This window comes from Eptesicus fuscus, chromosome 2, assembly GCF_027574615.1.
Source record: "Eptesicus fuscus isolate TK198812 chromosome 2, DD_ASM_mEF_20220401, whole genome shotgun sequence".
Taxonomy (NCBI): domain Eukaryota; kingdom Metazoa; phylum Chordata; class Mammalia; order Chiroptera; family Vespertilionidae; genus Eptesicus; species Eptesicus fuscus.
In genome coordinates this window covers 106,532,821-106,558,237 of record NC_072474.1, presented here as the reverse complement: position 1 = coordinate 106,558,237, position 25,417 = coordinate 106,532,821, and the positions used below count along the sequence as shown (strand labels likewise).

General features: G+C 38.4%; 1 protein-coding gene across 3 annotated transcripts in view; it reads right to left on the bottom strand.

Annotated features, from left to right (window-relative positions):
- KCNIP4 (potassium voltage-gated channel interacting protein 4) overlaps window positions 1-25,417 on the bottom strand; it is a 404,299-nt gene that overhangs the window by 17,400 nt on the left and 361,482 nt on the right. For all 3 annotated transcript variants that reach the window (XM_008140184.3, XM_054729845.1, XM_008140183.2), the window contains 2 exons: window positions 13,130-13,199; window positions 5,199-5,269 (listed from right to left, as the gene is read on the bottom strand). In XM_008140184.3, coding sequence (XP_008138406.1) covers window positions 5,199-5,269; window positions 13,130-13,199 — 141 coding nt within the window. The remainder of the gene's footprint in view (window positions 1-5,198; window positions 5,270-13,129; window positions 13,200-25,417) is intronic.

The window sequence follows — 25,417 nt, the reverse complement described above, 5'->3', positions numbered from 1 at the left end:
TATTACAGCAGCAGTGCTATGCATGGGCCCGTATCATTAACACCAGACTAAATTTACATGTGAAATTAGATACAATGTGCTATAGGTAATTGATGTTTCATTTCTGACACAGAAGTCATTTCAAGTAAATGAAACTACTCGTAGTTTGTGCCTTACTCATTCTCTGTAAACTAGCTATGAATGACTCCATTAGGTCAGTGGTCGGCAAACTCATTGGTCAACAGAGCCAAATATCAACAGTACAACGATTGAAATTTCTTTTGAGAGCCAAATTTTTTAAACTTAAACTTCTTCTAACGCCACTTCTTCAAAATAGACTCGCCCAGGCCATGGTATTTTGTGCAAGAGCCACACTCAAGGGGCCAAAGAGCCGCATGTGGCTCGCGAGCTGCGGTTTGCCGACCACTGCATTAGGTGAACTGGAAACGTTGACTTCTATAGTAGAGTGACACTTAGGCTGTGCTGGAACTCATCTTGTAGGTTAAGTGCAGTAAACACTAATGCAAACGTTATCATGGGGTGATTGTAAGCTGCCATCAGTGGGGCCCTGGTACCTATGACACTCTCACATGTCCCCTCTACCCCCCACCCCCACCCGGTACCTGCTGCTGCCACATTCGAGATAAAGCCCACTGCCCTGGCCTTGATGCTTGCAGTCTTCTTAGTCCACACCTCCTACAGAGCCACTGCCAGCTTCTACTCTTCTCTTCTCCTCGGTATGATTGGTTAAGGTATGTGAGGGGACACGAAGTTCCTGGCCCAGATTCTTCATTTCAGCAGCATTCAATCTGCATGAGACCCTCGCACCTGTGAGGAGGCACTTGGCTATCCTGGTGCCTCTGCCCCTGTGGCCACTGACTGAGTGACATCTCCGAGGGCTGTGCCTTTCTCCTTTCACCCTGACCTCACAAAGCCCCCGCTTCCAGGCAGCTGGCCGGGAATGAATAAACTTCACCTCCCAAATATAATTCTACTAAGTTTCATGTCTCTTGATCTTATCTCCTCCTTTTCATCTCCAGTGACCCCAATTGTAGTTCAGGCTTGCATCAGCTCTTGTCTCGACTCAGAATAAATAGTTGCTAAAGCAGTCCCCCCCCATCCATAACTTTTGCTTTCTTTGGTTTCAGTTACCCACGGTCAACCACAGTCCAAAATTATTCAATGAAAATTTCCAGAAATAAACTATCTATTTTTTAATTTCACAAAAATTAATTAAATACATTTCATAAAATTAAATACAAACCTTTTAATGTACATAATTTGAAAAGGGATTTCCTTGTAAAATTGTCAGGCTGGTGAATATAGCATTCTGTTATATTTCATTTCTTTCTTGTCTCCCCCCTCTTCTGAGCCTTGGAAGGCAGGGTTTTGACTATAACTTCCCAGAGTTATAGACCCATAGTAGATGTCCTAAAGGTTAAATTGTTTGTCTTCTGGGATTGTTGTCATGTAATTTGGGAAATGTACTTTTTTTGTACAAACAGATAAATAACATTAGACAGCAAACTAAATGTGTGTTGTAATTTGCACTTCTTTTAAAAGATAAGGATAGTTTTGTGACAATACAATGATGGAAAGAATAAATTCTTGGGCTTTTGTGTGTGTGTGTGTGTGCTTAAAAATTATCAAGAAGTACTAGGAGGGAAGTTTATAGAAATAAATGCCAACATGAAAAAGGAAGACATATCTTAAATAAATAATGTAACTGTACACTTCAAGGTGGTAGCCAAAGGATAAACTAAGCTTAAAATTAGCAGACGAAAGAAAATAAAGATCAGAGCAGAAATAAATGAAATAGACAATAGAAAAAAAAATCAATTAAACATTTTTATTTTATATTTTGAAAGGATAAACAAAATTGACAAACCCTTAGCTAGACTAAGAGGAAAAAAAAGATTAAAGATTTGCCCGGCCAGTGTTGCTCAGTGGTTGAGCATCGACTCATGAACCAAGAGGTCACCAGTTTGATTCCAGGTCAGGGCATATGCCGGAATTGTGGGCTCCATCCCCAGTAGGGGGCGTGCAGGAGGCAGCCAATGGATGTTTCTTTCTCATTTATGTTCCTATCTCTCTATCCCTCTCCCCTTCTCTCTCTCTGAGATCAATAAAAACATATTTAAAAAGAAGATAGAATACTCAAATAAATAAATAAATCAGAAATGAAAGAGGAGACATCACAACTGATGCTACAGAAATAAAAAGAATTATAAGAAACTACTAAAAACAACTCTATGCCAACAGACTGGAGAACTTAGAAAAATTAAGTAAATTTCTAGAGACATACAATGTACCAAGACTAAATTATGTAAGAAAAAAGGAAGTCTGCACAGACCTATAACGGGGAGATTGAATCAGTAATCCAAAACCTCCCAACAAAGAAAAGCCCAGGACCAGATGGCTGCACTGGTGATTTCTGCCAAACATTTAAAGCATCAACCTCTTCCAAAAAATTGATGAATAAGAAATACTTCCAAATTCTTTTATGAGGCCAGCATTACCCTGACACTAAAGCCAGACAAAGACATCACAAGAAAAGAAGATGCAGGCCAATATGCCTGAAAATATAGATGCAAAATCTTCAACCAAATATAAGCAAATCAAACAATAGCACATTAAAAGGACCATATACAAAGACCAAGTATGATTAATCACTGGATGCAAAGATGGTTCAACATATGAAAATTAATAGACATGACATAACACACTAACAGAGTAAAGGATAAAACCACCTGATCATGCCAATAGATGCAGAAAAAAGCTTTTGATAAAGTTCAACACACATCCATGATAAAAATTCACAACAAACTAGCAATAGAAGGAAATTATCTGAAGATCATAAAGACCATATATAAAAAGTCTACAGCTAAGATCATGCTGAATAATAATAAATTGAACGCTTTCCTTCTAAGATCAGGAGCAAGACAAGGAAAGCCACTCTTGCCACTTCTTTTCAACATAGTACTGGGAGTCCTAGCCAGAGAAATTAGTGAGGAAAAAGAAATCAGATGACATAATCTTATATGCGGAAAATCATAGAGTCTACTGAAGAACTGCTAGAATTAATAAACAAATTCAGTAAAGCTGAAAATAAAGTCAATACACAAAAAGTAGTTGCATTTCCATAACAATGAACTATCCAAAATGAAATTGCAATAGCACCAAAAAAAAAAAAATAGAATAAAATACTTAGATATAAATGTAACTAAGGAGATGAAAGATTTGTATATCAAAAACTACAAAACACTGCTGAAAGAAATTAAAGAAGACACAAACAAATGGAGAGTTCATGGACTAAAAGGTTTAATATTGCTAAAATGTCCATACTATCTAAAGCTATCTGCAGATTAATGCAATGTCTATCAAAATCCCAATGGTGTTTTTGATAAAACACCATTCTACACTTCATATGGAGCCACAAAAGACCAAAAACATCCAATTAAATACTGAAAAAGGAAACAAAGTTGGAGGCATCACACTTCCTGATTTTAAAATATATTACAAAGTTATAGTAATCAAAACAGTATGGTACTTGCGTAAAGACAGACATATAGGTCAATGGTACAGAATAGGAGTGCATAAATATATCCTTGCATATACAGTCAACTGACCTTTGACAAGGCTGCCAACAATACACAATGGGGAAAAGAAAAGGATAGTCTCTTCAACAAATCATGTTAGAAAAAATGGATACACACACCCAAAATAATAAAATTGGATCCTGACTTTATACTATGCACAACTATTATTTAAAATAGATTAAGACCTGAAACCATAAAATTCTAAGAAGTCAAGTTGGGGGAAAACTTCATGACATTGGTCTTGGCAATGATTTTATGGATAGGACACCAAAAGCACAGGCAACAACAACAAAAAATAAATAAATTGAATTACATCAAACTAAAAAGGCTTCTGTACAGCAAAGGGCACAACAAAGTGAAAAGGGATCCTATAGAATAGGAGAAAATATTTATAAACCATATATCTGAAAAGGGGTTATCTCCAAAATATATAAGAAACTCCTATAACTCAATATTAAAAAAATTCTAGTAACCCAATTTTAAAAATGAGCTGAGGACTTAAACATTTATTTCTCTGAAGAAGATATACAAATGGCCAACAGGTATATTAAAAATACCCAGCATCACTAATCATCAGTGAAATTCAAATCAAAACCACAATAATATATCACCTCATATGTATCAGGATGAAAAAAATTGAAAGTTGATGTGTTGAGGAGAACATGGAGGATTTGGAAAATTTGCACACTATTTGCAAAATGGTTCAGCCACTATGGAAAATGGTATGAAGTTTCTTCAAAATAATTAAAAATAGAATTGCCATACGATTCAGCAATCCCACTTCCGAATACTTATCCAAAAGAATTGCAGCCAGAATCTCAAAGACATATTAGCCCTCTCATGTTCATTGCAGCTCTAATCACATTAGCCAAGATATAGAAACAACTAAATGGCCATGGATGGATGAACAGATAAAGAAAATGTGGCATATGCATACAATGGAAAACTATTCATCCTTAAAAAGAAAAAGGAAATTCTGCGATATGAAACAATGGAAAAATGAAATAAAACATCATAGAAATGCAAACACTGCACAAATCCACTTATATGAAGTATCTAAAACAGTCAAATTTATAGAATCAAAGAGTGGAATGATGTTTCCAGGGGCTGGGGGGAGGAGGAATGGGGAGTTACTAGTCAACAGGCATAAAAAGTTTCAGTCAAGCAAGATCACTGAGCTCTAGAGATCTGCTGTACAACATTGTACTTGTAGTCAACAGTAACGTATTGCACACATAAATATTTGTTAAAAGGGTGGATCTCATGTTGAGAATTCTTACCATAATAATAAAAAAAGAATAAAAGGGGTGGGTGAGTGGGAAGAGATCAACCAAAGAACTTGTATGCATATAATCATAACCCATGGACACCGCAATAGGGTGGTGGAGGCCTGGGGTGGGGGGAAAGGGTGGATCCTAAGGGGTCAATGGGGCCAATGGGAGAAAAAAGGGGACATATGTAATACTATCAACAACTGATAAAAAGGTGGAAAAAAAACACAGTGAATAAAAGGCTCAAAACAAAAAATTAAAAATCAAGCTCAAATTTCCCAACTAAAAAGATTAAATCCCTTTCAGTTTCTGAAGTCAAGTCACATTAAAGAAAAAGTCTAAGACTTACCTCAAAACTCACAGCTCCATTGTGGTCTGTGTCAAACGCATTGAACAGAAAATGTGCATACGTTGTAGAGTCTGAAATGTTGAAAAAGGAATATCATTAAGTCAGCGTTTCAATATCCGACGTTAGAATTGTATAACATGCCAGAGTCCTAGTCCAAGTCAGGAAAATTGACTCGTCTCCTTTAACTGGTGCTTTCTTCCCAGTTGCCCACCTCCTTTCAGTAGAGGATTATAATTTGAGTTTCACAGGAATGAGCTACCTACATAGAGGCCATGCATGGCAGACATCTTTGTAACTTTTGGGCTAGAAATGACCTGAACACTTGGGTGTCTTGGATGATGTTACTGGCTCTTGGAGGAGTCATAGTACCATAGGTGGGTGGGAGGATTAAGTGAGACCCATCTGGAAATTGCTTAGTGCTTGGCAGGGGCTATCTCTAAAAGTAAAAGAATAAAAATACTACTAATGAGACACAGACGAATTGCTATTATTAGTGTCGTTCCTCAATTTTACAATTTAGGTAAGCTATTGAGACTCAGAGAGGTTGAGAAACTTGCCCGAAGTCACACAGTCAATAAGGAGTAGAGTGGCACATAGCTTGGATCTTTCTCACTAAAAATCCAGGCTAGCCCATAGCCAGTAAATTTGAGCCAGCAGTGACTTGGCAAGTGTCTGTCCCCTTGTTGGAAGGGAATTGTGTGGCCTTAAAAGTTCCAGTGGCAAGCAGCAGGGAGCCCCTGCCCTGCCTGGGTCCTGGGTGGGATTTGGGGCTCTGAATCAGTTTTGGAAGGCTCTGTGTCCCCAATGTCTTATCACTCTGCCTAAAGACAATAAACTACTCTAAAATCCACCTCTTCCCCTTAGTAGGTTTTTTCCCCCTGTAACCCTTCCTTTTTCTTCCATTTCTCCTTTGTCTCCCTAATCTCTGAGCTTTGTGCTTTTCTGTTTTTAAAAGTACATACTTTTTCTTACTGTTTTCTTTTCTTAGTGCACAGTTTTCATTTTTAAGTGTTTGTGTGCTTGACTCTTGATCAAATCTACTTGATTATTTTAAATGTTTCATCTCATGGGTTTTAGCCTTTTACCTTAACCTTTTTTTATATTAACAAAACTTGTAACCTTTTAGCTCATTGGTTCTACCTTTCATCTTCCGTTAAAAATCCATTTCTGCTTTAGAACTTCTAACCTTTATTTTTATTGGGATTTTAACAAAACTTCTATTCACCTTTTACTTTATGAATTGCTTTTCAAAGGTTGTCAAAACACTAAGTCATAGTAGCTGGAATGGATAATTGTCCTCCCCAAATAAGGGAGGTCAGAGGTCATGCAAACTTCCTTCCCTGCTCTCAAGTGCCCATGGCTACTTATGAATTATTTTTCCTGAATGCTTTACCCCAGTGGTTAACGATATTGAAGGCCATATATTTCATGAGGTGGATTGTACACTCAGTTTCTCAAAATGAAGGTGGGATTTTCTTTCATCTCTGAGCTTTAAATATGATACAAGGAATTGCTTATTTTTAAACATATGAATCAACTGTTCAATGAACTAAACAGTTACTATAATTGGGTCTAAATAATATGTAAAGACACCATATGTAGAGTGGATGTCCATCAGGTATGGATGGGTTGCAGGAAGAAATCTTTGAATATGGACCAGGAGTTAATTCAACCAACTCAGTGAAATTGTTGGGAAGTTCTGTTACAGAGTTATTGAGAACTGGCAGTCTATTTTATTCGCAAAGTTGTTTTGGTCTCAATAGTACTCTTACACAGAGTTCTGGAACAAATTAGTGCCCTGTGGAGATATGAGATGACAAGTCGTCTATTTAATTTATTTTCAAGGAGTAAAGAAAGATTTTGCATATTTATAATGAGCTTTATTAAGCAGGTCTCTTGTTACCTTATTTATACAACCAGAGTGAATGCCTTTACCTTAGCAAGTGGAATTCACCATGAATAATGGCTCAGAACAAACGGTGCTGAGAATTTTTTAAATTTACCAAACAGGGGCATAAATAATTGCCTTTCTTCTCAAATGCTCTAGCTTTAAAGTTTGACATGTGGGACATACACTCTCAAGGTCTGCCCTAACGTGGTCCAGGGGACTTCCTGTTCTTCTAAATGTACCTTTGCAATTCTCTGGGAAGTGAAGCAGTTTAACAGCCTGGGCACACTGTGCAGAGAGCAGTTGTTAACAGTGCAGTGAAGTCAGACTGCCTGAACTTGAATCTCAGCTCTACCAAATAGTAACTGTGTGACCTTGGACAAGTTGTTTCATCTCTCTGTGACTCCGTTTCCTGTAAAACTGTAACTATATGTACTTCATAGAGTCATTACGAAAAGATTAGATGAAATACTATATGCAAAGTACTTAGAACAGTCCTAGGTATATATTAAATGTTCCATAAATATTAGGTATTCTTTCATAGACAAGACACTTTTATTTTAACTCCTTTAAAGACATGTGATCAATTATTTTTACAAATGTAATATATTTTCACCCAAAAAGCTTCCTATTTTTTTTGTAAACTCTGTTGTAAGTTTAAGTGACTGGAGTTCTAATTAGATACAACTTCATGCTCGATGGACTAGTAGATTTGTGTCTGGAAAGGCATTGAAGATTCAGGTGAACTCTGGACCGCTGGCTGGCCTTTGGAGATACTGCAAGCTTTTAAAGAAGGAGAGTGAAGCTACTTGCTTTGCCTAGGCAAGAGGAAGGAGCTGAGGCATTGAAGAATCTGGCTGGGCATAGAGATGGGTGAAGAAAAGAAAAACTGTCCACAAAACTCCTGTGGTCTGGTTCCACCTGACTGCATTCTTCATGGATAGTGGTAAATATTTGCTATCATGGTGAATAAGTAGAATCCTAAGTTCTAGATTCCAATACAGTTCAAGGCTCAAAAGATATGAGTAATCTCTGTTCCCCCATATCACCTGATAGTTCACATTTCCTTACATATAACAAAAACAGCTACTGAATTTGATATGCCAAGATTGCCTCAGTTTTTTATAATTTTACTTGGGAAGTTGAAATCTTACAGGTGGGGGAAACTGTTTGGGTTCTTAGGATAGAAGGGGATCTTGGATATCACTTAACTATTTATGTATGTTTAATAATAAGTGCAGGTACTTTCAGTGGCTTAGCTAAGGTCACCTAGTTAGTTAATGGTAGAGTCAGTAATAAAATCAAGACATGTCAATACCAACTCTTAGAAATAAAGATTATTGGAGCAGAAGGAAAACTGAGAATACTTTGTTCCACATTTTATAGATATTATAAAAATGTTGTCCCCATTTCACAGAGAAACAACCTGAGGCCCAGAGAAATAAACCACTGGAGTAACACACCTTGGTGTTGGTATAGTCTAGCCAAAAACTCACGACTCTTGACTTAGTCCAGTGACCTTAACCCAATTATTTCCAGACCACAATGATGATACATACCAATTAGTCCTTTCATTAAAAAACCATTGATACACATTCATTTCAGAATATTAGATTATCATGTTTCAGTTCTGAGTATTGAAACCAATCTAGTTTATTTCTTTCTTCCCACCACAAATCCCTACTCCCTACCTGAATTGAAGCACAATGTATGGAATTGGCTTTTGAATATAGAGCATTTGAATATAGAGTTCATGGCACCGTTGCTATGGTAAGGCAGGTTCATATACATAAATAGTAGTTTCTGGTCAACAAGCCCTTTACAAATCACTCTGAAAATTCTTACAAATATCATCCTAGATATTCAGTGGTATAGTTATTTGAAAAATTAAAAGAAAAATATTTATGTCCATCAAACCCATCTTAGTGCCTCAAGTGCCTTAAACACAGTGGCTGATCAATAAATGTTTGTTGACTTAGAATTTTGTAACTGTAGCTCATTCATTCATTCCTTCAATAGCTGTTTATCAGCTGCCCAGTATAGTCAAAGTAAGTGCAAAATTCTTACACCGTAAGCAGGAGTAGCCCAGGAAATGGCAATTTTATGATCTTTAAAAATGCTTAGTAGGCTCAGAGCTAAAGCTTCCACTGTATGTAAAGTTGAAAAAGTAATGATCTAGCTAAAGGCATCAATATACAGCATCCACACGGCTTGTTTTACAGCAGGCAGACTCTATCCCTTGCAAATAAGAAGCTTCTGTTGAACCTAGCTGTGCTGACATCCAGAACACCGAGCTGTGCATGGTAAACCACCTCGCTAAGCAACAGAGAAAACGAAGAGCCTGACACAATACAAATTGCAGGAGGTTCTGTCGATGAGACAAGGAATCTTCCTGGCGGAAATGGTGAGACATTGTGATGGATGGAGACATCATTGTTACTGCTCAGAATGAGATAAACCTGTTGCTTTCAGATCAGCAACTTAAGTAAATGGATTCACAGGAGAGTGAAGATGGCCAGAGTATGAATTTTCCTGCCATTGGAGATGCCCTTCTTCCTTAGGCCTTTTTCCCTTTATTAGGAGTGCTGCAAGATCCAATTTGCATGCATGATAGTAACTTTTTAAATGGCAAGTCATTATTCTTGAAAATATTTAATTTCCTTTATTTATGCCTGGTACTTTTAGATTTATGCATTCAATTAGCGTGAATAATCAAAGAAATTTTAAGAGTACAAAAGTAATTTTTCTCCAAATCCCTTCGGGTTTTGTAACAAGAATCCTTTGCAAAGAATTGTGCTTAAGTGAATGTTCTTTAATGCCAAAATGTTATTTTTCAAGTGAAAATTAATTTTTAATGTGGAAGTGTATCTAATTTTGTATCATGTAATAACTTTCACTGGAGATAATAAAAAAGAAAGATTTCCATTTGTGCTAGGTACTTTGATATTATTGCCTATCAATATGTTGGCAGACACTTAAATATATAGTAAGCATGATTTTTCTTTAAAAATTGCATGGTTTTTAATAATCTAGAAAAACAAGAGTTAATAAAATAATATTCCAAATTCTTTATTAATACTGACACTGGAACCATTACAATCTGGCAGTGGTCTCCATGACCAGTCAGTACCTGTCTGTGGGCCTGTTAAGTCATGAGATGGGGGAGGGGAGTTGTCTCACTTAGCGTGTCTAAATTCCTATAATAATGGGCCACACTGTGTTTTCTCAGAATTGAATTCTAATTAACTTCTCTTGAAAGGCCATCTTAAATGAAAATTTCTATTTTGACAATCCATGTACGAAATCACTTTCAACCCACTGAAATTGCTAACACCAACTGTATTGAAATCTACAAGAGAATCTAATTTTTGTAGGAAATAACTAATATTTAGGTGCTGTAAACTTTCAAAATGCCTGTTATAGCAATGACTCCATTGTATGGCGATAGCCACCAGGCGAGGTGATGTCCCTCAGTCATTCACCGATTCACTCATGTAAGCTGGGAGTGCTTATCCAGTTCTGCTACTTGTTCCACAACCTAGGGATACAGCAGTGAACAAAACAGACAAAACCCTCTGCTCCCTGGAGGTGACATTCCAGTGGGGAAAGGGACAATAAACCATAACAAAAAGAGGTTAAATAGTATATAACATTAGGCGCTCTTGAGGGCTAAAAGCATAAAGCAGGGAACAGGGAACAGGGAAGGGGAACGTTTAAGGGTTGCAGTTTAAGGGAGGGTGGTATTTGAGTAAAAGCAAAGGTGGTGAGATGTTGAATGGATATTTGAGAGAAGAGAGTTCCAGGCAGAAGGAACAGTAAGTTCGAAGGCCCCAGGAGCAGCAATATGATGGCCATGTTGGGGGAACGAAGGGTAAGGAGGCCAGTGTAACTGGAACTTAGTGAGTGCACAGGGAGAATGATGAAGGATGAGTCAGAGAGGGAGCAGGACACCAGTGAGCTCAACGTGTAGGTCCTATGTAGGTTATGGCCTCTTCCCTGATGGGACAAAGATAGAGCAGAGGGGTGATATGATCTGGCAGGATCACTCAGTTTGTGTTGAGAATCGATCATGATAGGTAAGCAGGGAGAACAGTCAGAATCAGGGGGATGAATTTAGAGACTATTGAGTTATTTTACGAGATGATAGTGAATTTTTTCAGTGGACAGCAGTAAAAAGTTATTGAAAAGGAAATGGATGAACCTCTCTGTACCTTAGTTTCTGATTTATTAAAAAGGGAGAATCATTTCTGGGGTTGTTGGAAGGTGAAGGGTAATGCATGAACAATGAACAATTACTCGTGAGCAAATACCACAGAGAAAGTTCTAGAACATGGGGTTGAGGCTGAAGCTCAGCCTGCCCCACAGAGACCAAGAAAGAGTGTATACGAAGGGTCAGAGAGACAGCTACATGATTACAGGGTCTGACACATATCAGATGCCTGATAAATGGTGCTGATATCAGCCCAGATTCAATTTGTCTGGATGGCCTCGTTTTCATTTTCCCCCTTTCCTTCAGCTGCTCCAATTGTCCTACCTTAGGCTTCCACAATAGTATTTTTTATCTCTCTATCCTCAGACACTTTATTTTGACATGGCCCACCTGCTACAGTAGACTAGAACATTCTTTGGGGGCAGGTACAACATCTCATTACTTTTACATTACCAGCACCTAACGCATAGATGGCCACGCAGGAGACTGGTTGTGTGACAAATCTGAGCTGGGCATCCTGATGGGCGATTGAAGGACAAACAGAAAGGTCCAGTGGCCTTCATTCATCTCTAACACATATGCATTATCATTTTGCACTCCTGTTTCCTTTCCAATTAAAATAATATCTAGAGTGGTATTCATTTTTCTCAGATGGGGGGGGGGCGAGGGTGGTCATAGTAGGGTCACCTAAAAATAGAAAAACAGCAGAAAGGACCCTAGGTGAGGCTTCAAAGGAATCTAGTTTCTAACCCAGATCTGCCACTTAATGGATGTGTGGCCCCCAGCAAGCCGTTTTAATTTCTCTAAGCCCCAGATTTCACATCTGTAAATTGAGGATAATTACACTTGTCCTAATTTTGAGAGTTGGGAGAATCAAATGACACCGATAATGCATGGGAGAGCTTGGAGGCATGGGACCAGGCTGTCATAGTCAGAAAGTGCTGTGCAAAGGGGCCCATGGGGGGAAAAGGGGATATCTGTAATAATTTCAACAATAAAGATAAATTTAAAAAATAACAACAACAGCAAAAGTACTGTGCATTTGAGAGCCACAGTACTAGGCACCAATCATACCACTTGTGTTAAACTAAAGACAAACTCGTGGATAAATGCTAATTTGTAAGTAGTTTGTTTTTAGGATATAGTGAAACTCAAGTGCCCTTGCATGCTATATATTAATTTTTCTACATCATGATTAAAAATGTAGTCATGCGCCGAAACCGGTTTGGCTCAGTGGATAGAGCGTCGGCCTGCGGACTCAAGGGTCCCAGGTTCGATTCCGGTCAAGGGCATGTACCTTGGTTGTGGGCACATCCCCAGTAGGGGGTGTGCAAGAGGCAGCTGATCGATATTTCCCTCTCATCGATGTTTCTAACTCTATCCCTCTCTCTTTCTCTCTGTAAAAAATCAATAAAATATATTTTTTAAAAATGTAGTCATGCCGTGAAAGATGAACCAAACTAAAGATTGCAAGCATAAGTAGTCAGCAAGGGATTAGGATACAAGATCAACACCCAAAGAGAACTGACCTCACCAAATGGCCATGTAGGTCAATGCCTGCTTCACTCCCCCTCACAGGAAGAACAATGAACAATTACTCGTAGCAAACACCACAGAGAAAGTTCTAGAACATGGGGTTGAGGCTGAAGCTCAGCCTGCCCCACAGAGACCAAGAAAGAGTGTATACGAAGGGTCAGAGAGACAGCTACATGATTACCACATTGCCCCTCCCCCAAAGCCAAAGCAGCATCAAGTGGAAAAAAGAAAAAGAAAAAGTGATTGCAAGCATAATTTTAACGGAGAGTACATTAACAAGTCCTCACTTGTACTCACCTCCCTGTGGAAAGAACTGTGAGTAAATCTCTTTGAAGGTTTCTTCATTAACAACACCGCTGGGGCATTCCTGGAAAAAGTGGTAGAGAAGCAATATGAACAAAGTGTTCATAAAATTATTTTTTTGTGTGCATTTTTAAAAAACAGAGTTGTCTACCTTGGAAAGCTTCACCAAGAAAGTTAACCATCCAGCCATTATTACAAAGAGAATAAAAGCACACTATAAAGTTTTCTTATCTCAGTTCTCACAGGAAGACAAAAAGAATTGCAGATGTAAAAATGTTTTGCATATAAAACTACACTGCTGCTTATAAGAACACATTCTTATTATCAAAGAAACAAGAGGAAATGACATTGCTTTTCATTAACCAAGCATATTGCAAGGTGCCTATGATTTGGGATTTGCTAGATCTTGGTGCTGTGTTCTCTGAAGACTTGCTGACCCAGAAAACCTTTAGTTCAATGAGAAAATGGGTGCTCCATTTGGGTCAAAGGTGGCCTGGCCTAAGAAGTTTCTACCGGGATTCATTACTAATGTCTGTTAACAGTTTGACCTTGAATGAGGCTAGACCACAGAATTTTTTTTAATTTCTGGAGGGGAGGGTCTGAAAAGAAAGAGGCCTGAAGTTAATAAATTTTCACCTTTGTCCCATGGATAGAATTATCTATGACTCATGAATATTGATCTTGGAAACTCCACTGATGTTGGACTATTGCCTGGTGGGAACCTGGGCTCCCTTGGGTCAGTTGTCACAGGACCTCCAAACTACCTGGCATTCCCCCAGGATTCACTGGCGAAAACTCAGGGGTGTGTTAATGTTCTTGAATTTAGGGTTGAATATTCTGTGTACTTTAACTTTGACACTGTTCCGGGGCTCTTCAATAATCATCTGTTGTGGTTTTCAAAGCTTCTTTACCTTAAAAATCATTGTTCACTCACTCTAAAGTTAATTTATTAATTTGGTCTCTCTTTATTCCAATAAGCCAGTTACTTATAACTAGTGTGCTTCACATGAAAAATTTTCTGTTTAATCATTCATTTGTTTGAAAGGTGGGAACTCTGATCCATAAACAGAATTTTAAATAATTTCAACATAAACTTGTGGTTAGAGGGCTTGTCAGCGTATTTTTCTCCCACTTAATTTTTATAATAAACCTATGACTTGGGTATCTCCATTCACACAGGCAGAAATGGAGGCTTTGTAGTAAAGCACCATTATTAGCTAGCCCCTGAGAGAGCTGGTGTGTGAGTTTGGGACATACCAGGTCACCACAAGTTTTGGATTAGATGAACCCTGTGGAAATAATGACCCCCAAGGACCAAAAATAAATAAATTATTTAATTTAAAAAATGAGCAAAAAAGCAAGCAAGCAAATTGTGAAGATTAATTTTATGTGCCAACTTAAAAATGGTACAATTGGACTACTCTCTACCTTTTATCATGGAGTGGTTCATCCACAAAAGTGGTATCTCCACCTCTTCATCAAGAATGAATTTGGCCAGGCCATGTATACAGCTAAGTGTACATGATAGACAATGTGGCTGTATTAGGTAGGTTATCTCTTGCTGCTGTAACAAATAGGCCCTTCAATATGTAAAAAATTAAACAGAATGTAGTCTATTTCTTGCTTATCTAACAGTTGGGTGGGTGTACAGATTAACTGATGGTTCTTCTCCTGAGAGTCATTAAGGGAGAGAGGCTAATGAAAGCTTGGCTATGTTCAACACGTGCCTTCTAAAGTCTCTATGATTGTCTTATCCAGACAGAGGAAAATACCTTGAGAAGTGTGCATGGAATGTGTTTATGGGCCAGGTCTTGAAGTGGCACACATGGTTTCTACTCTCACTTTATGTTAGAAATCATTGAATATGTCCACCCCAAGCAACAAAAGAAGTCTCATGTGTCCAAGACGAAGATAGAACACAGACTTGGTAAACTGTTTGCAATGTCTGTCTTTGAGGCTTATCTGAAATATACTTCAAATGTCTGAAATAGATTTCCCACTGATGCTTCAGTATCACCTTCATGAAATCATTTAGCAGTATGAAGTCTTCTCCCCTGGTGTCATGTTACAGTTATGACATTTTCAAGCTAACATTTCCAATAAGACTTCAACATCTGAGGATATATTTTTTCATCAGGACTACTTCACTCTCACAGGAAGGACCCAAGAAGCAGTAGAGCTACCAAATTTTGGGAAAGCGAGAAATCCTCACTCATCTATACTTTGAGAAGATACTATCACTTTCTATAAGCCCCCATGATTTATATATTATATGTTCTAATGACATTTTGTCTGATTATTAACAAACTAGAGGCCCGGTGCACAGGTTTGTGCACCAGTGGGGTCCCTCGGCCCAGCCTCCGGGGATCTGGATGAAACTGGCTCTCTGTCATCCCTTGAGGGGTCCCAGATTGTGAGAGGATGCAGGCCAGGCAGAGGGACCCCACTGGTGCACTATTGGGGCTCGGGGGGTGGGGGTGCGCAGGAGAGCTCCAGGGCATGCCTGGCCCGTCTCACCCAGTCCTGATCGGCTGGACTCCAGCAGCAAGCTAACCTACCAGTCAGAGCGTCTGCCCCCTGGTGGCCAGTGCATGTCATAGCGACTGGTCAAATGGTTAAACAATCGGAGGGACAATTAGCATATGAGGCTTTTATATATATAGATGATTGTTCTGTGAAAAATATGCTGTCTACAGAAAAAAATTAAAGTAAATAAAAATTGCCCATAATTTTACTACTGTAAGATATTTTGGTCACAAATATAAGTGTATATTAATATGCTTTATGAATAAAATTTGGAAAATACAAGAATATGGTATTGTATCTTATTAATTTTTAACTTTACAAAATACCCTGAACATTTCCATATCATGATTTTTAATGGCTGCATAATAATGTACCCATTGAATTTATCATACTGTTGGATATTAAGGGGATTGCAGCATTTTTTACTACATAGGAATAATGATGTCATGAATATTCTAGTGACTGCACCTGGGGTATATTCTTTCTGATTCATCCCAGTAGAAGAATCCTAACACCAAAGGGTTTAAGCTCTTCCTATGCACAGTCACATTGCTTCCTGCAAAGACTGTACCAATATATGCTACCTCCACTGGTTTGTGAGAAATTTTTACATCTAAAGGAGCTGCTGACCAGAATCCCATGGGGATTTGACACGCACCAAATCCCATGAGTAAACAGCAATAATTTGCTTCCCTCATGAATCTAATTGTCATTCTGAAAATTTCCAGAGGATCATCTGTTTTCCATTAAAACTGAAAAGGTGACCTCCTGGTAAACCGTCAGTGGAAATACTTCCTTTGGAAAGACACAATGTTTGTTTGCTCCCAGAGCCAAATGAAACCATTTCAATTAAAACTGGGGATATTGATTAAAAAATACATATCTCATGAGTTGTAGTTTGAGAATTTGTGGAAAATGTTTTTAATTTTTTTTTGGAGAAATTATTGTCTTTAGTCCAGCAAGGACCTCTGTACCTTCCTCCCTACTACATACACTTTAATTATGAATGGCTAGACACTAAAGTGCTGTGGAAAAAGTGGCACTTTTTAGGTCAGGTTAAAATGAACTACTCCATCAAATGGTAGAGTGTCTTGGGGCTTTGCCTGCTGGTACATTAATCTATTATGGCCAGAGAGTGATTTTTTTTATTGCTTCTTAAACACTTCACCATGATACGATCAGGATGCAATAAATGTGGAATGAGATTTTCTTGGCCCAAAGCTGCCACTCATCTGTCAGTTGGTGAAGAGACATTTGCCTTTTGGGGCCTCACAGAGGTGTTCCCTAATGATCCTTTTCGGTCCCTTCAGGGAGTGTCCTGACATCAAGTGAAGGTCAAAATCAGTTTTAAATGTACAATGAATACCTTGGTATTTATTACTAATGTCTGTATTAATAAAGTAGTGATTTTTATAATAATAACATGATGATGATGGTGATGATAATGATGATGATGACAAGCGGATACATAGGAGTACTTTCTATGTTGCAAGCATTGTGTTAAATGCTTTACATGTATTATGTCATGTGAATAAAGAGATGCTAGCCTTACCTCCACTTTACAGATGTGCAAACTGCCTTAGAGAGAAACTGCCCATGTTCTTATAATGAGAAAATGGCAGAGTGCTGTCTATTGATCACAAAATCAAGGAACTTGAGAGTTTAAGCAACTTTAGAGATAACTCTATTCAATGGCTTCATTTTCAAAGTGAAGAGATTGAGGTTGCGGTTAGAAGAATTGTCCATTAGCCACATGGTGGGTTGCTGAGCCTTATCTTGTGTCTGGGTTTTCTTGGATTAGGCTGATGCGTGGATACCACAAATGCCTTCATGTCCATGCAAGAGCTGGTATGTTCTGCTAAGCAGCATTTACAATAATGCAGTGGGAGGCTTATGCTCCTGGGCTCTGGTGTTAAGGAGAAGAACTGGCTTGAACCCCTGCTCTAGCACTTAAAAGCTGTGTAGCTTCAGACTAATTGTTTAATATAAGAATCTAAGTCTCATTATTTTCCCCTCTAACATGGAGATAACTATTGACATCAGAGGAATGTTATAAAAATTAATTAAGATAATGCATGTTATGTTATCTTAACCCTCTTGTTTGCACATCATATTGCTCATTAAATATTAGCTATTAGAGCCCTAGTATTAACCAAGAATTTGGTAAGCAGAGCTCCTTTATACAGAGTCATTGTAACACCAATGTGGCTGTACCAGGGTTAACTGGTATTCAGCAAAGCAGTTGAACCCGCTAGAGTGCAGGTCTGATATAATGCAATGAGCCTGTAAAGCAGATATGAGTTATGCCTCCTTCTCTAGCATTATAAATTGAATTTACTCTATCGAATACTGTCAGAGCTTACCCTCAAAGGCACAGGAATACAGCAATTGTAAATGATATCTAAGAAGGATAAAGGCCACCAGGGGAAATAAATGTCAGTAGAAACCCAGGAGTCCTTATCCATTAATTTAAAGGAGAGTTTTCCCTAATAATGCTTAGATGAGTACATTCAAAATGCAGTAGTCCATATAAAGTGCTTTAAAGAAAGATTCATGTATCCATAGAAAATTGCTAAAGGAATTATTGTTTTGAGGTCCATCATGAATGCTTATCCTTGCACTACATAAGAAAGATTTTGAGCAGTAGGACTGGGATTTGAACCTGAGTTTGACTAAAAAGTCTTTACCATATAGCTTACTAAGTTCCCTCCAGAAAGGCAAATGTAACTACAGAAAAGAAAAAATACACTGATGGAGAACTATTATCCCAGTATTTCTCAACCGCATTAAATTCACCCCAAAAATTTACTAATACAGCGGAACCTCGATCCTCGAACTTAATTCGTTCCAGAACACTGTTCGAGAAGTGATTTGTTAAAAAAGAAATCATTTTTTTCCCATTAGAAATAATATAAATTGAATTAATCCATTCCAGACCCACAAATGATTCCCTGCTTTAACCTTTCTTATATACAGTACATAAATAAATCTTAAATTTATCGAATCCCCTACTAGCCTTAAGCGAATCATTTTCAGGACTCATTCCAGGGCTATCTTTTAGGAGGTCAGTATGCAGCATCTTCGCTTTTTCACATATCCCTGCCTCCGAATTGCTGTCACTGGCTCACTGCTTTCCTTTATCCAAATCCACAACAGTTTTTCTACCTCTTCAATTGCCTGTGATAATTGTTTCTTTCACACCTGAGCAACATTCGCACCCTTGATGGCCTCTTTATGTCTTACAATAGTGAAAGGGTTATCAGGTTAAACACTGAAGTTTTGTTCCACAATCGAGACATTGTTTCTATGAAAACTTTGTCCAGCACAGAATCTTTCGAGATGGGAGATGTTCGAGGACCGAGGTTTGACTGTAATTTATTCAACAAATATTCTTAGACCGACAAGTATGATACCCACCCATTTGGAGTTGCAGTCTATGGGGGAGACAAACTTTATTTACACATTCACACAAATAAATGATCATAAGAAAGTCCATCAGGGAAAAATAGCATGGGAAATCTAACTACTTTCATCAAGTAATTCAAATGTCACAGGTGAGGAGTTAAGGGGGGAAGAATCTCAACTCCTGGGGTTATTTGCTTTCCTAAGGAAGGTGCAGGGCAAGGTCGAATCCAGCTCTCACACATCTTATCACATATTCCTTTACTTCCGTTTTATTACCAATTCTGGGAAAAGAATACTTTGTCCCTCCCTCAGGTATTTGCCTCTCAGCAAACTACAATTTCAGGAGTAGCCCTGAGACTCTGAAGCTTGGCTGTAAGTGGAAGGATTGTTTATTCTGTTTAATTAAATTCTGTTTGTTGCAAATACTTGAGAAGTCTCTGCCCTTTTTTGCCTCAGAGCGATTCTTCAGAGGTTTTTCTCTAACTGGCAAGGGTCACAAAAGCTGCCCCAGAGGACAGCTGTGCGTGGACTCACAGTGCTTCCTGGCTTTTGCTCAAAAGGACACCCTGAGCCTGGGCTGGGGGAGAGACTTCAAAGGGGTCTCTGGAGCTCAGAGGATGCACCCTTGTAAGGAATGAGGCAGCCTCCAACGTGCCGAGTGTTTTATTACAACATCGAGACACAAGGGGGCAGCAGTGCCCTCCATGAGAGCCAGAAACTGGATTTCCAGTTCACACCTGGACAGTTCTTTCCCGAAGCTTTGTGCGAGTCCGACTAGATTTCCTTCCAGAAATCTATTTTGCCTTTATGAAAGGTGACTGTGAGCTCCTGCTCCCCAAGTTAGGTATATAGAAAAGTTAACCATTTCAGGGAAAGGAACCCAGATATTATTCTATCTTCTACCCTAGAAATTATAGTTGGAGTAAATCAGCCTAAAATTATAACCTCTCTTTTTTTGGCAGCTGGTAATTTTTGATCATTTTAGTTACCAAAAATCTGTAGATTGTATGTGTAAGGAAACAAGTAAATAAACAAGACAACAAAAACTGCAAAGTTTTAACCTAAGAGTCTTATAAATTTCTTCTTAAGTTCATGTGGGTTCTGGAGTCAAACTTCTTGGGTTTGCTTGGCTATATTGCTGGGGAAAAATTTAAATCTTTAAAATAGGAATAATAATAATATCTAAGAGTTATTATGAGGTTTGAATAAAGACAACCCATATGCAATGTTGACTGCAATACCTGGCAGTAACTATGATGGGGGTTGCTTCTATAATGGTGGGGCATCATTTTGAACCTGTTTAGTTTATTGTCATTTAAAGGAGGATATTTTCCCTTGTTAAATGTCATCTGCTTATTTAACACTAGTAGCCCATTTGCACGAAGATTCGTGCAATAGACCTTCATTCATCTGGCTGCCTGCACCAGTTTTCTGCCGGCACCGGGGACACAGGCCTTGGCTGTGGCCACTGCCTTCTACCTTCTTTCAGGGTCCCGGCTTGGCCCTGGGCGGTGGCCTTGGGCTCGGCTGCACCCAGTGTCCCTGCTACCCGATCTCAGGAGCAAGCCGACCCCCCAGGTCGGCTCGCTCCTGCGATCGGAGCAGGCACCCGGCTGGTGCCCAAGGAGCAGGCACCCGGCTGGCGCCCAAGGCCTTGGGCTCCGCTGCACCCCAGCGTCCCTGCAACGGTTTCCTGGTGGGCGTGGTTGGTGGGCGTGGCTTGGGCGTAGCGAAGGTGCGGTCAATTTTCATATTTGTCTATTATAAGGTAAGATTAGAGGGCTTTTATAATCCTAAACCAACTTACTCCATACACAAGAATAAACTCAAAATGGATAAAAGACTTAAATGTAAGTCATAAAACCATAAAAATCTTAGAAGAAACCATACGCAGCAAAATCTCAGACATCTCTTGTAGCAATATATTTGTGAACACATCTCCTAGGGCAAGGGAAACTAAGGAGAAAATAAACAAATGGGACTAAATCAAGATAAAAAGTTTCTGCACAGTAAAAAGAACTAAAACAGCCATCAACAAAAAGAAAAGGGAGCCCACTGTATGGGAGAACATATTTGGCAATGATACATCTGATAAAGGGTTAATATCCAAAATATATAAGGAACTCATACAACTTAACAAAAAGGAAGACAGACAATCTAATTTAAAAAAGGGCAATGGACCTAAATAGACATTTCTCCAAAGTGGACATACAGATGGCCAAAAGACCTATGCAAAAAGTGCTCAAACTCATTGATCATCAGAGAGATGCAAATTAAAACAACAATGAGATAACACATCTCATCTGTCAGAATGGCTATCATCAACAAATCAACAAATGACAAGTGCTGGCGAGGATGTGGAGAAAAGGGAATGTTAGTACACTGCTGGTAAGAATGCAGACTGGTGCAGCCATTATGAAAAAACAGTATGGAATTTCCTCAAAAAATCAAATATGGAACTGCCATTTGACCCAGTGACCCCACGTCTAGGAATATATCCTAAGAAATCCAAAATGCCAAGCAGAAAGAATATATGCACACCTATGTTCACAGAAGCACAATTTACAATAGCTAAGATCTGGAAATAGCCCAAGTGCCCAAAAGTACTTGAGTGGATAAAAAAGCTGCAGTACATTTATGCCATGGAATACTATACTGCAATAATAATAATAATTAAAAAAGGGTAGCTTATCCTTTGAGACAGCATGGAGGGAGCTGGAGAGTATTATGCTAAGTGTAATAAGCCAGTCAGAGAAAGACAAGTAAAAACAGAACAAAACAAACAAACAAAAATCCACAAAGAAGTAAGTGTAGACTTCTGTTTCTCTTGGTACATTTTAGTGCTCCAGGAGATAACAGATGGATGAGGGAGAGTTCATATTTTTCTTAGTTATTGTTCCAAAATCTCACCCCAGGCCCAAGAAATGATATATTAGTTTATTTTATGAACTATATTTTCCCAAGCAAAGGCTTTGAGCTTTAGAAAGTTATTTCAAAGACCAGAAAGAACCTGAGATGATGCAAAAAAAACCCCATATATAACAAAACAAATTAATCTGGAAGAACATTTGAAATTTCAATTTCACACTTCTTCTTATTTATTCAAATCAATTCTATTCAACAAATCTCTATTAAAACACTGGTATAAGCCAGGCAGATGTAAATGAATAAGATGGACAATTCAAATTGACAGTATTTTCTTCAGGTTTTCCCCTTTCCAATGGGGATATATATCATTAGAAAGAGAGATGTTTGGTAGAGAGGAAACACCATTGGATGACTTTTAACATTTGCTTCTCAACTGTAAGGCAGGGTTAGCAACCATCCCTCATCAAAAGAGGATTAGAATGGGGGAAGAGGTAGATGAATGAGTAAGGCTAGTCTCAGCTCACGAAGGTGGAGACTTTGGTAGGACCAACGCTTAGCTTTGTAAGTGCACATGGCTTCCTCTGCAGGTTAACCACTAACCGTTTCCTTCTTTGCTTTTTCTGTTACTGTGCTTCTTTAACCACTGCTGCCAGTCTTGGGGATGGATTTCTGATCCACGTGCTTATCAAACAGCTATGTAATGCACTTAGGAAGCTATATTAGTGTCCCGGATGGAGGAGCAACCCTGTCCAAAACCAGCGATAAGGGATGATCTCTGCTGGTAGATCTGATAATGAACTCAGATCATTGAAAGTACATTTGATAGCATATACAATTCTCAAGACACCTTGGATGTAACTTGAGTGAGACAATTTCAGAACACAATGAAGGTAATATATTTTATTTATTTAATGTGACTTTTGGATGAGTTTGATAAAAATTTCAAGACTTTGACTGGTCTTTCAAAACCTATCATCAATAAAGAATAGCATGTAATTAGTGATTTTAAATTTTTCATTATAGTCTTCTATATTTTCCATCTTTCTGTAATAAACATAAATTAGTTTTGTAGTTAGAAACAAATAAAAAATTTATTATAGAAAGGATAAAATCATTACCACCATCAACAAACTTGCCTTGGTCATTTTCCATCATGTTCCTTTATGAAAATTGCAAAAATAAAAATGACTATCTCTTGCTCATCTAAAACATACACTGTGGGTTTCTGATATGTCTGGTCACTGGCAATTTCTTATAAGTGTTTTCATCAGCCTGGCGGTGTAGTACGTAGGATGCAAGGAGAGGTACCATGCGGTGAAGACGAACAACGTTTGGACTTGAAGTCACAGGACCTAGATTAGCGTTCTTTATCTTTCTTTGTCTATTTTTAATGGCCTTGGACCACTCCTTTATAATTGTAGCATCTGTTTTCTCAATTGAGGTGGGCCTAATAATACATCCCTATCTACCAAACAGGGTCTCTGAAAAGAAGTATGAAATATTTTGCAAGCTGTAAGATGTTATAGCCATGTGAGTTACTTTAAAGGACAATTATTCATAGTCATAAATCCTGCTCAGTGACTGAAGGTAAGGGGTCTTGTTTTAGAGATTTGTTTATTGTGCAATTGGCAAAGAGGCCCTTTTGAAATGTTAACATATAGATAAGCATTTGGACACATATAACTGGAAATAGTCAAATTGTAATAGCTATCCTTCCCCATGTTTTATATCCGGAAAGGCAGTCTTCATGTTTCATAATAAGAATGGTATTTACATCTATAAATTCCCTTTCAAATGCTCACATCTCCCAAATGATTTGCTACCAGCAATTTATTTTTTAGACAGTTTTATTCTGATGACAATGGTTTAGTTGAGCACTTTGGAGTTGCTGTCTGAGAATGATATAGAAGAGTATTAAACACTGTATTGTACTTCTGATGCTTTTTAAAGATTTTGTTTTCTGCCTGCAATTCAATTTTTCATTTTAGACATTTATTTCCTGCTCTTCTCATATTGATTGCATTTTGTAGCACCATTAAAGAAGTGTTCAATGGAAAGCCTTTTATATAATGAAAGTAGATAAGTATATATATATTTATACAACTATGCATTTTTTTCCCAATGCACTTACTTTTAGTGTAAGGCAATTATATAATGATTAATTTGAGACTCAAATTGTAATTTCGGCTAAATCAATAGGCACATTTTATTGATTTTTGAGCATTTAGGTCATTAGTAGTTCCATGAATGTTAGCTATAATTAACCTTTAAGTTTATAATGTTAAAATTATTTAAATTTATTTTCCATATAATATTTATAATAGAAATTCTCACTTGGGATGTTCTTTTTTCTTTTAAAAGCAACTTTGAGATAATTGTCTGGGTGTGTAATTACATTTTTGCACTGAAGAAGGTTTTAATGTCTGGCTATATCTTAAAATAGGTTACTTTGGTAAAAAGATACCTTCCCTCTTTATTTGTAGAAATTTTACTTCATATTTCCTTCCACTGCAGTATTTTATTCTTTCCTAAACACTCTTCACCTGGTATTGTGCTAGCTAATTTATATATATAATATATATATATTAGAGGCCCAGTGCACGAATTTGTGCACAGGTGGGATCCTTTTGCCTGCCCAGTGATTGAGGCCTATGGGGGGGGGGGGGCTGTCGGACATCTCCTGAGGGGTCCCAGATTGGAGAGGGTGCAGGCTGGTCTGAGGGATACCCTCCTCCCCAATGCATAAATTTCATGCACTGGGCCTCTAGTCTATATATATAGAAGTCTAACATGCAAAGTGTCCCCTCGGGAGTTCCACTGGAAGACCGGGAGTTCGATTGCTCACTATGATGTGTGCTGACCACCAGGGGGTGGCATGGAACATAGGAAGGCCCCAGCCGGGACCTGGCAACCAGGGAAGGAAGGCCCCAGCTGGCAGCCTGAAGCTGGGGAAGGGAGGCCCTGGCCAGCATCCGGAAGGCCCTGATTGGCCCTGATCATTGGCCAGGCCTAGGGACCCTACCTGTGCACACATTTCGTGCACTGGGCCTCTAGTAAACTATAAGAGACAAGGGAAGGAATGTACATGTAAATACATGAAAATTTAATCCAAATGACTTTGCAAATGTTATGTTAAAAAATAAAACCCTGAAGTGCATTGGAGAAAATATTTGTAAATATTGTCCAGACCATGCCATGATTGCTGTTTTACTATGTAAGAAGGAACACCTTGGTTCCCATTCAAAAACTAGTCTTTCCACTGAAGGTAGCAAAATTTAGCCCCTCCTGTCATTGTGGTGCACAGTGAAAGAGACAGAGAACACATAGGGCTCAAGTCCTCTGAGGGAAACCCAGCTCCAAGAAAACAGACAGGGGAAGCAGTCCCCGCATGGTCCCAGTGAGGAGGCTGAAGGAGAGCAGAGCCTCCAAAATAGCATATTTATAGTCTCTGCTCACAGAGAACTTCGAATAAGTGCCTAAGCA